Consider the following 17,646-nt stretch of genomic DNA (forward strand, 5'->3'; position numbering starts at 1 on the left):
CACTGCTGGTCATTTATGTGTATCACTACACTAAACACAAAAAATAAAAGAAAACATAAGTACATATCGATGGTAACGACATGAAAACTTAGCTTCGAAAATGTGAGTAACAATTAAAGATAAATTGTGGTTTTAAAAATATGTGATTTATTCCAATACTAGTGGAAGTACAAATAATATTAAATTTAAGTAAGAAGAATTGATGAATCAAACCAGTATTGTTAGAGCAATAGGGGCCTCGAGCTCGATTATCTCAGGGGCCTCGAGGAGAGCTAAGAACAATAAAGTAAAAATGATAAAGCTGAAGAACAATTGTCGAGCACGGTAAACAAAAAAAGCAGAGTAGAATATTCGATTGCAGTCAATAATCTTCTTTACAAATGATTGGGGTCCCCTTTATATAGGAGGAAAAAATCCCAATATAGTACATTCATAATTGTGGTAAAGAATTCTATTGGTATAAGTGTATAGCAACCTAGTACGAACTTGTACTATTTTGTACAAATCTTATCCTATAATTTATGTCCTGACCCACGTGTCCTTGAGAAATTCCCGTTCTTTCTTGAGTGTCTTCGAGATTGTTCTGCCCTCGATATAGGTCGTGCCTGGCCTTCGATCTGCTCCCTCGAGGCGTGTGTCCTTCAGCCGGGTCCGACCCCCACTTCGAGTCGCCCGGACTCGAACTCATAGCCCCAATTTATGCCTTCAAAATCAGGCTACTCGATTCTGACCGTATACAATAAGTTTCATGTAAAAGAAGGAGAATAAATATATTGCAATATTTGTCAATGTCTAGACATCTTTCGTGAATTCCTATAGTTATTTGCTCTTTAAACCTTTGAAATCTACGTTGTCTATGTCTCTAGTGTTAGCTTATTAGAGGAGTTTGAACTCCTATAAATTTAATTTCTCATACACCAATTCATACAACTCAATAATCCCTTCCTATTTGAGTGTTTTAATTTCTTGGTTAAGCTCAAAATAATATACAATGATTAGATATGTCGTATTCCACGTTCTTCTCTCAATTTGGGCTAGTGTTGAAGGTCGGAGTATCTCTCGATTCTTAACAGAACAATCGACAGGGACCAAATGGGCTGTCCTAGTTGCTGGCTCCAATGGATGGTGGAACTATAGGCATCAGGTTATCATCAATCCCAACTATATTTCCTCTAAATCATCTAATCTTTCTAATACAATTAAATTAATTTTCCAAAGCTTTGTAATGTTATAATTGTCGTTATGGTGGTTAAATAACATTATCCTTACTTTACAAATTGTTAAACTTTCCTTTACAATTTTGAACTAAAACATGCTTATTTTTAGACTTGAGTGAGAGTTGAGACCTTATACCGATAGAGTCCCTATCTTCCTCATTTATTTTTCTATAGCAAACGGTAAAATGACCATGTATAAAATTAGGGGTGTCAATGGTTCCGTTCCGCCGGTTATTTTATAAAATTTATATCATACCAATTTTTCAGTTATTCTATTATGTATAATCAAAATTAGACTTTTCAAAATCGTCTCAATCATGTCGGTTTCTCTTCGGTATCGGTATCGGTACGGTTCGGTTAGTTTTTCGTAATTGTTATAAATGTCATATAAAAGTCACTAGTATAAGTAGAATGCAATAACATACGTACTTTTATAGGACTTAGCAAAACTCTCTAGATATTTTTACAGATTAAAAGATGATGAATTAAGAAAATATGAAAGATGGCTAGAGTATAGATCCATCAATTATTCTACAAAAAAAAAATATTAATCACACAAGTAGAAAGATATTAACCAAGTTGGAATTAAAAAATAAAGTCTATAGAAGATTAAACATTCAAAAAGATAAATCTAAATCATACAAAAGGAAGCGTATTCAATATATTTTAGTTTGCTACACATAATCACTACAGTACCTTGTGTCTTGCTAGTGAATATGCTGGAAATAATCTAGTTTTAATAAAAGTAGCATAATAGGTTTGGGAATTAGGATTTTGAGTTTAATTACTTGTTGGCTGTAATTGTTTCATAATTCCAAGGCCCAAGAAAAAATTTAATTTAATGCTTAAACTTAATATATAAATATATTTTTCACATTGTAAATTTATTCGGTATGGTTTGGTATTTTTCGGTTTATTTTAATAAAATAAAAAAATACACTGAGTATCAGTACGGTTATAGATTTATATAAAAACTTATGGTTTTTATTAAAAGAAACCTAAAAATTGATTCGGTACGGTACAGTTCGATCGGTTTAGTCGATTATTAAATATCCATTGACACCCCTATATAAAACCACGTAGAGTAGAAAGGATAAGAAACTTCTCACAAACAAAAAAAATTATGTTGGATGGACTTTTTTAAACCATTATTTATATTTTGATCCTATTAAATTTTTATTTTAAAAAATAGCCCCGCGTCAGAATTTTAAAATGCGTTCGTTATAATTGTGAAGCACTCGTCAAAATTTTAAAGCACAATTTTTTTTATGATTACCAGAATTTTGAACCACCATAAATTATAACGATCACTAGAATTTTCAATCATATTACTGAAAAATTCTGATTATTCGTCAGAATTTGTGGTAAAATCCTGACAATCACCGTAACTGCTCCATGCTTTAAAATTCTGGCTACGAAGAAAATCCTTATGAGTGAACTTTAAAATTTCGGTGGGGTTTTTCTTTTCTAAACTTCAATTACGGGTTAAAAAATTAATAGTGACACCAAAGTATCCCAACCAAAAAAACTCAAAGGTAGTCACTCTATGAGTAATTTATTTTTTTGAAAAATCTTAATAGTTCAGTTGGTTAATTAACTCAACTTTTGCCTCACTTTGTAATCCTCTTTCCCAGTTGCCTTCCCCTCCCCCCTCTCCCATATGTGTAAAAAACGTTTTAAAAAAATTTCATCTTTGATCTTTTATTTCGGACTAATCATTCCGAAATAATTTCAAATAATGAGATATTCCTAAACCTTTTGTTTGTATCAACATTAGGAGCTAAAATTTAGTATAGACTTTATAATTAATGTTACATTAAAAGATAGTAAAACAGAAAAAAAAAAAAAAAAACAAGTATACGTAAATCATAGGAAAGATTAAAAACAAAAACTATAATTTTGCGCTAGAGAAATATGAATGTTATTTTTTATTTTTCAGGCTGATGTATGTCACGCATACCAATTACTGAAGAAAGGAGGTCTGAAAGATGAAAACATCATCGTATTCATGTACGATGATATTGCTAACAATACAGAGAACCCTAGACCTGGAGTCCTCATCAATAACCCACATGGTCAAGATGTTTATCAAGGTGTTCCTAAGGTTAGTATTTCTCTTTTTCGAGATAAATTCCTTGAATCTTTTCCCCAAGATAATGATGTTTAATTGCTTATGAGGGCTTATTTTTGCTTGAGGCAGGATTATGTAGGTGAAGATGTTAATGCTGACAATTTTTTCAATGTTATACTTGCCAACAAAAGTGGTATCACTGGGGGTAGTGGGAAAATTTTGGACAGTGGCCCAAATGACAATATTTTCATCTATTATACTGATCATGGTGGCCCTGGGATTGTTTGTAAGTAGCTTCTTCACACTATTTCTCTTTGTATTCTGCATAACTTTTGCTTAGTTTAATTTGTTTGTTGTCACAGTGGATTCACATACTAAACTGAAGTTTTACTTGTGGGAATTCCCAATTTTTGATTATCAGTCACTAATTTCGTTATCTTTACTATCACCTGGTGTTTATCATACTGGAAACTAATTAAAGTTATGTATATATGTGTTTCATGTTTTTACTATTATCAGCAATGCCAACTGGACTTGTCTACGCGAACGATCTGATTAACGTGTTGAAAAAGAAGCATGCTTCTGGGACATATAGTAAAATGGTAACTTTCTTATTTCGGTCTTTACTATTTAAGGCCAATCGTTCCTTGGCACAAACATTTTGAGGTCTAATTTTATGTTGGATGATGTTTAAAACCAATCTTCAGGTATTTTACTTAGAAGCTTGTGAGTCGGGAAGCATGTTTGATGGTCTTCTTCCCCAAGGTCTAAATATCTATGTCACGACTGCATCAAAACCAGATGAAAACAGTTGGGGAACGTATTGTGGTTTGGGCCGTGGTGCTTGTTTAGTTGAGTGTCCTCCTCCCGAGTTTGACGGTGTTTGCTTGGGAGACTTGTACAGTGTTGCTTGGATGGAAGACAGGTATGCACAACTTTATTCTTGTCCCCTCGAGAGTCTGATTCAAGATTTAAACTTACAAGATGACATTTAAAATCATCTTTCGTTAATTATGCCCAAACTGATTGCTGTTTGCAACTCTGAACAGTGATGTCCAAGATCGACAAACTTCAACGTTGGATAACCAGTATGACAGGGTAAGAGAGCTAGTAATACTTTCAACTAATGTATATTTGTAATCAACTTGTTCAAAAACTTGAAGATCATAATATTGTCACAGGTTCAAATCCTTTATGCTATATCGATTTATGCTTTCTTGTATTGCCTGTTCTAAAGGAAAACTAATGATTTCAATATATGGACATGCTCAGATTGCAAACAGAACTGCAGCCAACCTAACACATGGCTCCCATGTCATGCAATATGGTGATATGGAGTTAAGTGTTGATGCTCTTTTCCAGTATATGGGTTCTGTTTCCACAAGCCATAGTCCAGCTCCCTGTCCCATGGCATCCGCTCCCAGTCCCATGGATGCCGCGTCATTCTTGACATCCTCAGAAATTGTGGACCAACGTGACACTGACCTTTTCTACTTGACATCCAAAGTATGTTGTTTCTGATGTGGAGTTTTCTTCGTTGCCCACATGATTGATTCCGATTCTTTTTAACTGGTCACTTGGTATGTGTGTTGCACGTATTATATATAAGATAGGAAAAAAAAACTGATTCGTTCTTTCTTAATGTTGACAGTACCAAGGTGCTCCTGAAGGCACTAACGAGGAATTTGAAGCTAATCGGAAGCTTAATGAGGTGGTAGCACAAAGAAGTCAAGTGGATAACAACGTAAAACGTCTTGGAGAGCTTCTGTTTGGAGTTGAAAAAGGTAATGAGGTGCTGCAGAGTGTTCGACCTGCTGGAACACCACTTGTTGACGATTGGGATTGCCTTAAATCCTATGTAAGTAGTCAGCCTAATTATAATAATTTTGGGGTACTTTACCAGAATTTCTCTGTTAGTTCGTTTGTTGAGAATGTGACTAGTATTTTCTCATGTCTAGGTCAAGACATTCGAGGCACATTGTGGAAAACTAACCGCGTATGGAAAGAAACATGTACGTGGTATCGCCAACATCTGCAATGCTGGAATTGAGAGTGAGCAAATGGCTGCTGCAACTGCAAAAGCATGTTCAAGTTAATTAGTAGAGGGTTACTCTCGGCGAAGAGATCAATAAGTATATGTTTGGCCAGTTTCTGTCATGGCTGCAACATTTCACTTTGGATAGATAGCAACAATGAGAATAAAATGACTGCCGACAAGCACATCTTGTCCAGTCTCGGTTAATAAGTCAAATAGGAACTTCTGAAGTGTTCGGATATGTAATTCTTGTCCTTTTTATCTGAACGAATTTGAATCGAAATCATGAATGAAGAAATAAGCCAAGACACAAAAAGTTTTGAATTGTCATTGAGAAAGTATGAATGTTTTGCCTTTTTCACATTTGACAAACCGTTATAATTATCCCAAAGCGTAAGAGAAAAATAGCTTTGACACGTAGCTTTGGTGCCCAAGTCTTGCCAAATTTACAAAATGTCTTTTTCACAAGTAATAATGTCATGGGCTGCTTTCCAGACACGCCCCATGACCCCTTGGCCGCGCCTCATGGCGGCCTAGCAAGCCTCACAATGCCTAGCGCCATGGTCGGCTCTATGGTCTTGGCTGCGCCAAGTGACAAGCGCGCATGCGCATGCGCCCAGTGGCTCGCCCCACCGATGTCTCTCGCCAGCGCCCAGTAGCTGGCCAATGACAACAGCGCCGCGCGCCCTGACAATGTCGCACGCGCAGATCCTGATGCCTCGCCAGCGCCCAGCTGCAGGCCCATTTCAACAGTGCCTCGCGCACAGACCCTGATGCCAAGCACCAGCGCCCAGCCTCAGGCCAACACAGCAAGTGTCGCGCGCGCCCACAACACCGCGCCCACAGACCCTGACCCGCAAGACAAAGTTGCTGCCATCGGACTTGGTTCTACATTGTAATAAACTAAGTCCTTTTCATTGTAATTATAGACTAGTTTACATCATTTTCATTCAGTGTGCTTCTACAGCTTTATTAGGACTAATCATGCAACTTTGGTTTATTTTTTTTAAGTATTATTAGGGGGGATCAAGCAATCAAACATTTTCAGCAATCAATTTTCTGTACGGGTGTCTCTCCCCCTCGACACCGCATCTTTTGTAATCAGCATTTCATTCATCAATAAAATCATCATCATCATTCAAAACCCAATTCTCTCTCAGCTTCCGCAATTGCTCGTGACATTGGTTTTCCCGCACGTCACTGACAATCTAGTCTAGCGTGCGGAGGGGACCTCATTGGCGGACAGCAACCGCACTGACATCGGTTGCTTAGCCTTACGTTGCCCTTCCAAAGAACATCAGGAAGGCGTTGCGTAACAGTTGGTATCAGAGCCTAGGCTCGACATCGGACGAGGGAACACATTTGCCATCATCGCCATTTCTGACCATGGTGAATCATGGGGAGCGCCTGTAATCCCTAGAAGAGACGGTTGACCAATTACGACCCATCGTGGATACGGTGCCTGTTCAAAACAACAACCTAGTGCAAAGGTTGGACGACCTGGACCGCCGAATGCGGCAAGCGGAAAATGACATTGCAAATATCAGTCGTGACTCTGAGGATGACCGACAAACGACAGCCATTGAAACTGCCAATATTCATGGCAAATTTGAGGACCTCCAACAGGAGCGTGCCGACGATTTAGCCCATCGGCAACAGGAGGCAGACAGACTAACTGTCATGCAGCAAACCATAGACGACATGACAGGTAAGCTCAATGTTGTCAATGCTGCTCTACAGAGCCTACTTCGAGGAGGCGACAACCACATCAGGGGTGCAGCAAACCTCACCCCCATTCCACAAAATCTTAAGATACCAGAGCCAAAGCCATACGACGGATCCCGGGATGCTAAAGAAGTGGAAAATTTCATCTTCGACATCGAACAATACTTCGATGTCGTGGGCCATTTGGAAGAATCCAAAAAGGTAGCAATTGCTGCCATGTATCTTCAGGGTGATGCCAAACTTTGGTGGCGGGTTAAATACGAAGCCATCAAGGCTGGTGAAGATACTCTCCAGACATGGGATGAATTGAAGGCAGCACTACGCCTGCAGTTCTTCCCCGAAAATGTGGAATACAATGCAAGGAGAAAGCTACGGGAGCTCCGTCACACAAGATCAGTGCAGGAGTACGTGCGCGAATTCTCCGCACTCATGCTAAACATACGCGACATAGGGGACAAAGGCAAACTCTTCGCATTCATAGAAGGTTTGAAACCTCATGCCCGTATGGAACTACAAAGACAACAGGTAGACACCCTGCCCAAGGCTATTCAAGCTGCATAATGCCTTGGCGATTATCATTTGGGAACTCAGAACGACAGGCCCCAGCCATCTGTCCGAGGGGGATTCAACGGGAACCATCCCAGCAATGGTGGCCCAAACAAAAGTGGGGGAGATCGGAGTGCATCCAAAACTAAGACTCTTCCCTCCAGCAGCAACAATGCTGCATCCATCAACAACAATCAAGGGAGAAAGCCTCCCTTAGAATGCCTTCATTGCGGCGGGGCACATTGGAACAATGAATGCCCAAACATAAAGTTCAATGCTCATCAAACTATCGAGGATGAGTCAAATGAATCAGACACATCAGAAGAAGACCAGGTAGGCGCCTTCAATGCAATTGTTGGCTCTATCTCGCATGCCTTAGCGGGGACCAGTGCATGTCCTCCTAAGAAAATCTCAGTCCCAATCACCAAGAAAGGGAAGGAAAAGATGGACGAGAGGCCTCCTAAACAAGCGAGGACCCTAATGTTCGTCGAATTGAAAGTGAACGGCAAGCCCCTTCATGCATTGATAGACACGGGTGCTACCCACAACTACTTGGCTTCAACTCAAGTAGAGCGCCTGGGTCTTATTGTGCAAAAGAGCAAAGGCCGCGTCAAGGCTATCAACTCACCACCCCAGACATTGGGTGGAACATCTACAAATGTCCCACTGAAACTTGGCCCATACAAAGGAAGCATCGACCTGCGCATCGCAATCATAGATGACTTCGACATCATAGTGGGTTTGGAGTTCATGAGGCAAACCAATACCATACCGGTACCATATGTCAGCATGCTCCTGATGATGGGAGAAAACGGGGCCAAGCCCTGCACCATACCATGCTTTCCCATAAAGATGGCCGCTGAAAACATCTTGGCCATGCAGTTGGAGAAGGTAGTTAACAGACATGAACCCCTGGTTCTGGCTACCCTATGCATCAACAATCAGCCATCATGTCATCGACCTCAAAAGACTGGTGACGCGCCTCAGCGTGTGAAGACTTGTCAACCATGCCACAAGGACAAGTTAGATCATGCATCACAGACGGGACCCTTGCAGCCATTACATGTCCCTTAGAGACCATGGGAAAGTGTTTCCCTCAGATTCATCACGGGATTGCCCCAAGTCGGTAATCTTGCATCCATCTTGGTTGTCATAGATCAGTTTTCAAACTATGCAACCTTTATAGCAGCCCCACAGAACATCTCAGCAGAAGATACAGCTCGACTCTTCTTCTCGCACATTGTCAAACATTGGGGCCTGCCCAAAGACATTGTTAGTAGGCGCGACTCACGCTTCACTAGAAACTTTTGGACCCATCTCTTCAGGTGCTTTTGGTCAACATTGAGTCACAACTCAGACATCCATCCACCATCGTATGGCCAGACAGACTGGTTCAATGACATGTTAGAGGAATATCTCCGCAACTTTGCAACCGGATCACAGAATCATTGGGTGAAGCTCTTGGATGCTGCTCAACTATGTTTCAATTCTCAAAAGATCCATCATACAAACAAAAGCCCTTTTGAAATTGTTACTGGACAACAACCGCTTCTCCCGCAAACGGTGAATGCATCAACCATGCCAAAATCTCCTCGAACTGCCAAATTCTCGAGCGAATGGGAGTGCAACATGGGGATAGTGCGGAGCTATCTCGTCAAAGCCCAAGAGCGAGCAAAAAGATTCACCGAACAAAATCTTTGCTTTGCCCAACATCAAACAGGGGACAAAGTAATGCTATGCATCCCAAAGCGGTACTTGTTTGCAGAGAGGACCTATGACCCTCGCCTGCAAGTAAAATACATCGGGCCCCTGCCCATTGAAAACGCATTGGGAAGTCCACACACCAGGTGAAAACTCCATCCTGGTGGAAGATCCATCCAGTCTTCCATGTCAGCCGCATGAAATCATTGCGTCGCTACAACAGTAAGCTTAAAGAACAGAGGGGCGCAGACCTCCCATCCAACAATCATCATCATCATTATCATAAGGCTCCGAGGACGACGCCAACTCAGGTGGGGGAGAATGTCATGGATTGCTTTCCAGACACACCCCATGACCTCTTGGCCGCGCCCCATGGCAGCCTAGAAAGCCTCGCAATGCCTAGCGCCATGGTCGGCCCTGTGGTCTTGGCTGTGCCAAGTGACAAGCGCGCATGCGCCTCTGTCTCCCCACCAATGCCTCTTGCCAGCGCCCAGTGGCTGGCCAATGACAACAGCGTCACGCGCCCTGACAATGTCGCGCGCGCAGATCCTGATGCCTCGCCAGCGCCCAGCTATAGGCCCATTTCAACAGCGCCTCACGCACAGACCCTGATGCCAAGCACCAGCGCCCAGCCTCAGGCCAACACAGCAAGTGTCGCGCGTGCCCACAGCACCGCGCGCACAGACCCTGACCCGCAAAACAAAGTTGATGCCATCGGACTTGGTTCTACATTGTAATAAACTAAGTCCTTTTCATTGTAATTATAGACTAGTTTACAGCATTTTCATTCAGTGTGCTTCTACAGCTTTATTAGGACTAGTCATGCAACTTTGGTTAATTTTTTTTAAGTATTATTAGGGGGGATCAAGCAATCAAACATTTTCAGCAATTAATTTTCTGTACTGGTGTCTCTCCCCCTCGACACCGCATCTTTTGTAATCAGCATTTCATTCATCAATAAAATCATCATCATCATTCAAAACCCAATTCTCTCTCAGCTTCCGCAATTGCTCGTGACATTGGTTTTCCCGCACGGCACTGACAATCTAGTCTAGCGTGCGGAGGGAACCTCATTGACGGACAACAACTGCACTGACATCGATTGCTTAGCCTTACGTTGCCCTTCCAAAGAACATCAGGAAGGCATTGTGTAACAATAATACCGAACAGAGCATAATTTTGAGACAAATTATCCGCAAAGTTTTGCTGGATGGGTAAAACTTACCTCGTTCACAAGTTATGATGGGAGGCATAACTTGTACAAATCACTACAAATAACGCTAAATTTGCGGAGGTTTTATTTACATATTGCGGGGGTCAGAAACCTCCGCAATTTGCTTTTACGGCGGTTTCCAAAACCCCCGCAATCAATTTGTGAATCAATTTGTGGGGGTTTTATGGGAGACCGTCGTTATCATATAGCGGCGGATATTTAGCGGCGGTCTAACCTCCGCAATTTGTTAGTTTGACTTTTTAAGACCACACGTTTAAAAAAATAGCGGCAATCAAAACCCTCACAATATTTTCATTTAACCCCTGCAAGTTTAAACACAATATTATTATACATTAAATTGCGGCAGTTTTAACCTCCGCTATTCATTGAATTTTTTTTTTGGCAATTGTTATACCCATAACTGATCCAATTTCAACTATGTTCATCAGATTATATAATTTGCTTACTAGAATCAAGTAACATCAATATATTAATAAACCATAAAATACATTAAAGTAAATTATCATTAGTCTCAAAAACTTGCTTTAAACACAACTACTACATCCATTAAACACAAAACATCAGTATTATAGTTAGTCTTAAAACTAATTTTAAACAGAACATTTACTCCAACTATTAATTAAGGACAAAAGATCTCCTATGGCCATTCAATCGAGTAAGATACATTTGCAAGCAACTTCAATGGTTGCCGTTAGGATTACTTCCACCATATGATCTTCTTGCATCCATAGGGGAAATAGATCCGCTAGCCGCATCACCTGGCTAAAAAAATCAAAATAAAATATAATTAACGAACCTTGGTTATTGTAATGATTTGGGCTACTGGAATTCGCCGACTATAAACCACAATAATGTAAAGCTAGTTTTTAATAAGACTACTGCTACTATGTTTATTGTGAATGGAAGCTCAATCATATCCAACATGATAGCAGACCAGCCTTCTCCAGTTCAAGATTATTACCACCTAGCGATGGTCACTGACAAGGGAAATTTCCAATAGCTTTACCGTATCAAAGAAAATGGGAACGGTTGGGATGTTGTGTGGCAATCTATCACACAGCCTTGTGTTGTGAGTAACATTTGTGGTGTATATGGCTTTTGCCAATCACCTGATAACAAGGTAATCAATTGCAGTTGCTTGCCAGACTATTCTCCCAAAGATCACTATGATCCATCTCGAGGGTGTTATCCAAATGAGGTAAAAGATTATTACTACTACTACTTTGGTTGTTGTAATGATTATGATGATGAGATGATGACAAAGACAAAGACAAACCTTGAGCAGTTGTAACATTATTGTTACTATTACTACTGTCATTAATAATAATATTAGTCTCAGGAGATGCAGCAACTGAAGATAATGATTCTTGTTTATATACCACATCAACATCACCACTATGAAAAGATTGATCAAGAAACCTAAAGTTTTGATGACTGTAGAGAAAAGGGTTGCCATTAATTTCTTGAAATGAAACACCAGATGATAATTGTAGATCCATCAAATTAAAGCCTTTTTCTTTAGCATAAAAAATAAGAAGCAAATCTAAAGGGATAAGTGGGGGATGATCAACAAAAGGAAGTAAACCAGCAGTGGAAACATAAGGCAACATTGTGAGTGCTAATTTGCTGTAGCTAGAACAACATGAAAGATCAAAATGCACATTTGATGAGAATGCATGTGTAGATATCGAAGTGAAGAAAGTGAGAAAAAGAGTCCAACACCACATATAGCACAAAAGTTTTCAAAATTAAATAAGAAAGTTATGAACTTTTCTTACCGTTGAATGAGGAGGAGAAACAAAGATCCCTGCAAATTCTTCAGGTATCCTCCCTTCTTTCATTATCATATACGCCTTAAAAGCGTTCATCATTTGGGTGTTAGCATTCATCATTTGGGTGTTAACATTCATCATTTCTCTATAGTTTTCTTGGCTTTGATTGTGAGCATTCAACATTTGATTGTACTTCTCTTGTAATTGGGAAGAACATGAACCGTTATTATAACTTAAAGCATTCAAATCACTATAACGAGGTCTTGTTTGTCTAAAAGCTCTACCAAGAACAACGCCTAATCCCAAGCACCTTACCCTTCCAGAGTGCTCTTTTCCCAGCACCTTACCAACGACATCATTTGGCGAAATTTCAGACTCATCCATGATGCTTTGGCTCAATGCTAGTTCAATTTTTTCCTAAATACATTACACACCAAAAGTCAGTGTCCTAACTTCGATCAGTGATTGATAAGTTATTAAAAAAGAAAAATAAGAGTAGAAGGATATCCAGCTTCTGACAAGATCAATTTGCCTCATATAGAAGGTTATGCATTCAGTTTTGCCTCAATGTATATGAATGTAAAGATAAGAAAATTGCTATAAATTGTTACTACCTCCTAATAATCGATTGGCCTCAATTTGTTAAAGGGAAGCAAATCAACAGAAGTAAATACATTTAATCTTATAAAATGATTAAGCCTCCATAAATCAAAATTATTGCTCTTTCCTTTAAAACTCCATATGAAAAATCCACTTTTAACTGAATCACAGAATTGTATTATTCCTTCTGATTCCCATAAAATTTGAGAATATACACCTTTTCTTGATTTTTTCTACTATGATTTCTTGGCAAAGGAAATAGTGTAAAGAACTCTCTTTATCCTAACAGATTTAGAACCAATCACTAATTACTAGGTACTAAATAATTGCAAATTTGATGGAAGAAATCAAAAACTTACACATATCTCTTTTGTCGCCTCATTAACATATGATCCATCTTCATTTAGCGAGATAAAGCTGTCCTCGTCCAGGCTTTTGTCCAGTCTCAGCCATCTATAAATGAAAAAGTTAAAGTCACATTAATTTAACTAACTAAAAATAGTTTCTAGTTCAATTAAAGTATTCAAAATGAATCAATACCATTTCAGCCCTTCTTCTGGAGTTAGATTTGGAGCCACCGATATGTGAAATAATTTATTTCTTCCGAATTACATGTGATGACCCAAAAGGTCATCACTTGTTTTAAAACAAAAATTCCGTGTTCTAACGCCTTGAAAACCTCATTTAGAGTGACCTTGATTTGCATGCATAGTCCGGGCGCGTAGCCGGAAAGTTTAAATATGAAATTTTGTGAAAAATGATAAGTTTTGATTGTAAAATGAATAAATTTGACTTCGGTCAATATTTTGGGTAAACGGACCCGGATCCGTGATTTGACAGTCCAGGAGGGTCCGTAGGAAAATATGGGACTTGGGCGTATGCCCGGAATCAAATTCCGAGGTCTCGAGCCCGAGAAATGAATTTTTAAAGGAAATTATTTTCTGAAAATTTTTAAGGAAATTTGAAATAAAGTTTGATTAGAAAGAGATGATATCGAGACTGTATTTTGGTTCCGGCACCTGGTACAGGTCTTATATATGGTTTAAGTTATTTCTGTAAAGTTTGGTTGAAAACGGACGTCGTTTGATATGATTCGGACCTAAATTGCTAAATTTGATACTTGATGAAGTTTGAGAAAAAGTTCTTGATTTTGAGGTTTGATTCATTGTTATTGAGGTTATTTTGGCGATTTGATCGCACATATAAGGTCGTATGATGTTGTTGAGTTAGTGCGTGTGTTTGGTTAGGAGCCCCGAGGGCTCGAGTGTGTTTCGGATGTGTTTCGGCAAGTTTTGAACTTAGGAAAAAGTTGCAGATTCATAGAAGTTGCAGGTCTCTGAAGCCAGGTCTCACGGTCCGCGGTGGAAACTTCGCAGCCGCGGTGGGGACTCCGCGACTGCGGTGGGATTTGTGCGGTCCGCGGTGAGCAAGGCCAAGCCTCCGCGGCCGCGCTCGATTTCTTGCGGTCCGCGGTGGAGCTCCACGGCCGCAGTCTTTTTTATGCGGTCCGCGGAGAGGGACTGAGAGGAATATATTTAAACGGACTTTTCAGTTATTTTTTACTTTTCAAAATCCCAAAAACATAAGAGGTGATTTTTCAAATAACGTTTCTTCTCCAAATCAATTGTAAGTCATTTTTAACTAGTTTTCTTCAGTTATTAACATCTTTTAACATGATTTCAACTTCAAATCAATTATTTTCATGGGGGAAATTGGGTGTTTTGGGTAGAACCTAGGTTTTCACAAATATGGGGATTTGGACCTCGATTTAAGGTCCGATTTCAAAACAAATTACATATTTGAGCTCGTGGGGAATGGGTAATCGGGTTTTGGTCCGAATTTTGGGTTTGGACCAAGCGAGCCCGGGGTCGATTTTTGAATTTTTTGGGAAATCTTTATAAAACCTATTTTCATGCATTAGAATTGATTCTTTTAGCATTTATTGATATCGTTAAGCAAATTGTGGCTAGATACAAGCGAGTTGGTGGTGGAAACAAGAGGTAAAGCGGTAATTGAGGCTTGAATTGTGTTCGTTGCATCGAGGTAAGTGTTTGGTCTAACCTTAGCTTGAGGGATTAGGGGTTGTGACCTATTTGCTATTTGCTTCTTGCCGAGTACGACGTATAGGCATGGTGACGAGTATCTATACGTTGGTGTCAAGCATGACCGTGGGTCTCATATTGTGATTTTCATGATTACGTTGTATTATTCATGCCTTGGTGAAGATTTCTAACTGTTGTATAAAGTTTGTGGAAGGAATTGTGACCTATGATCATTGAGGAGCGTTGGCTCAAGTTGTATAGCGAAATTGTGAAAGTATAAGTGACAATTGAACTTTTAGAGCTTTGGCTCGAGTTGTGAAATGAGTTGTGAAAGTATAAGTGATAATCGAACCTCTAAAGCATTGGCTCGAGTTGTGAAATGAATTGTGAAGTAAAAATTGAGAAAGAGAAGAGATCATTATGTCGTCACCCTTGCCGGGCTATTATTGATTTATTTGTTGTTCCCTTGCCGGAATTTAATTATTTACTTGTTGTTCTCTTGCCGAGATTTAATTGGTGACTTGTTGTTCCCTTGCCGGGATTCTTATTGCAAAAATTTCCTTTATTTTCTTACCCTATTGTTTGTGATTATTGTTTGGGTGAGGAAGAGAGTTAAAACACGAAGGGTGATGTCGTGCATTGCTTGTTATTGTGAGGAAAGTGTGTAAAGCACGAAGGGTGATGCCGTGCCGCACGATGTACCATTCCGTGCTGATTTTATTGATTATATGGTGAGGAAAGAGAGTAAAAGTACTAAGGGTGATGTCGTGCACATTTTTATTATATGATTGCTTTGGTGAGGACGAGAGTAAAAACACGAAGGGTGATGCCGTGCATTTGTTGATTTCTGATTCTTTGTTGATATCCGAGTTATGATGCTTCTTTCATTACTTGTTGTTATTTGATTTACTTTGAGGTTATAGATACTCTTACCCTATTTGTCTTGTGATTGTTGTTTGGGTGAGGAAGAGCGTAAAGCACGAAGGGTGATGCCGTGTATTGTTTTGGTGAGAACGAGAGTAAAAGCACGAAGGGTGATGCCGTGCAAATTGTTGATTTTTGCTTCCTTGTTGATATTCTAGTTATGTTGTTTCTTTCCTTACTTGATGTCTTTCTATTCGGAACGATTATCTCCCCCACAACATATTTTCACCTCCCACATTGACTGGTTATTTTTGTATTTCTTTTCCGCTATATATATATATGTGTGTGTGTGTGCACTGCACTGGTTTATTTGGTAGTCTGGTCCTAGCCTCATCACTACTTCGTCGAGGTTAGGCTGGACACTTACCAGCACATGGGGTCAGTTGTGCTGATACTACACTCTGCACTGTGTGCAGATCCAGGAGCAGCTTTCGGACAGTAGTTGGAGGGCTTCCTTCAGTCCACTCGGAGACCCAAGGTAGACCTGCAGGTGTCTACAGGCCCTGGCGTCTCCCTCTATCTCTATCTTCTGTTTCATTTCCTTTGTTCAGAAACAGTGTATTGTATTTTTTTCAGACCTTGTATGTAGTAACTCTTAGACAGTCTATGACACTGTGATACTAGGTTTTGGGTATTGGAGGTTTTAAAGGTTGTAATAGACGTAGCCTTAAGATATATAATTGTTGACTTCCGCTTATTTATTTAAAATTTCGCTTTTATCATATTATCGGCTTGTGTTTGTTAAAAGAGGCAAAATAAAAGTGTAGCAAGTAATTAAGGTTTGGCTTGCCTAGCTCCCATTAGTAGGCGCCATCACGACTCCCGAGGGTGGAAAATCCGGGTCGTGACATTACAACATTTCTTTTACAAATTTCCTTACAAAAAGATACCACAAATTACACATAATTGCCTATTGTATACTTGTAAAACCATAATATCTGTTTAACAAAAGAACAAAGGCACAAACAAACTTTAATTTCATTTCTTTATTTGTTTAGATCTTATACATAATAGTTGTTTAGATCTTATACATAACATATTAGGAGAAAAGTCATAAACTTTGAACAAGTAAAGCAGAATTGGTGATCAAGTAAAGAATAATAATAGGCACGAAGCAACCTCTTATGGAACCTCCGAAGGTTCAACCTCTTGAAATAAATACTTGTGTCTTTTCTTTAAAGTGGTAATCAACATAAGAAATCCATTGATCCGGTGGAATTCCCAGTGGAACGCTTCCATTATCTCGGCTCTGCTCTTAAGTGGATTATAGACCTTATCAAACAACTTTAGCTTTCTTGAGCCCCACTTCTTACACATAGAATTATAAACATATCGTCTTGCATTTGACTCAGTTGTTCGAAAACAAAATCGTGGCTTCAAGAATAAACCAATGGTTAGATAATTATTATATGCAAATATAAAATCTAGTGACATAAAATAGAGATATTGTATGCCTCATAATACCTTTATAAATCGATCATAACAACGGTTGAAGGTTGTCACAGGTAAATCCGGCCATTTCTCAAAGTGAATTGGAAAAATAGAGCAGTCAGTTGCTAAAATTTCACAAAAGCCTGCAAGAATGCCTTGTCCTTCACTGATGGGAGAATCCATGTCGTCAAAATCAACCACAATACGTTCTCCATTAGATAAATTTAACACGTCCCTTTTCTTCACTTTAAGTATCTTGCTATCTCCTTGTGAATCTTAAAAGATAAAAATAAAAATCAATGTGGTTCTCTATTCTTTTATTGAGGCATGCAGTAAATTCAAGGGTAT

General features: G+C 39.3%; 2 protein-coding genes across 2 annotated transcripts; one reads left to right on the forward strand and one right to left on the reverse strand.

Moving 5' to 3' along the window:
* Positions 1 to 915: 915 nt before the first annotated feature.
* On the forward strand, positions 916 to 5,653 carry LOC107763487 (vacuolar-processing enzyme-like). The gene is made up of 9 exons (XM_075250893.1): positions 916 to 1,144; positions 3,157 to 3,321; positions 3,418 to 3,574; positions 3,808 to 3,890; positions 3,996 to 4,213; positions 4,338 to 4,386; positions 4,561 to 4,794; positions 4,940 to 5,146; positions 5,247 to 5,653. Exons 1-9 carry the CDS (start codon positions 992 to 994, stop codon positions 5,382 to 5,384), a joined length of 1,404 nt encoding a protein of 467 aa, XP_075106994.1. The 5' UTR covers positions 916 to 991; the 3' UTR covers positions 5,385 to 5,653.
* Positions 5,654 to 11,014: 5,361 nt separating this feature from the next.
* LOC107763489 (uncharacterized) lies at positions 11,015 to 17,036 on the reverse strand. Its single transcript, XM_075250897.1, has 4 exons — positions 16,987 to 17,036; positions 13,261 to 13,354; positions 12,308 to 12,718; positions 11,015 to 11,291 (listed from the first exon to the last, which is right to left on the reverse strand). The coding sequence occupies exons 3-4, from the start codon at positions 12,683 to 12,685 to the stop codon at positions 11,208 to 11,210; spliced, it is 462 nt and encodes a 153-aa protein (XP_075106998.1). The 5' UTR covers positions 12,686 to 12,718; positions 13,261 to 13,354; positions 16,987 to 17,036; the 3' UTR covers positions 11,015 to 11,207.
* Positions 17,037 to 17,646: the final 610 nt, after the last annotated feature.

The sequence above is a fragment of the Nicotiana tabacum genome, chromosome 1, assembly GCF_000715075.1.
Source record: "Nicotiana tabacum cultivar K326 chromosome 1, ASM71507v2, whole genome shotgun sequence".
Lineage (NCBI taxonomy): Eukaryota > Viridiplantae > Streptophyta > Magnoliopsida > Solanales > Solanaceae > Nicotiana > Nicotiana tabacum.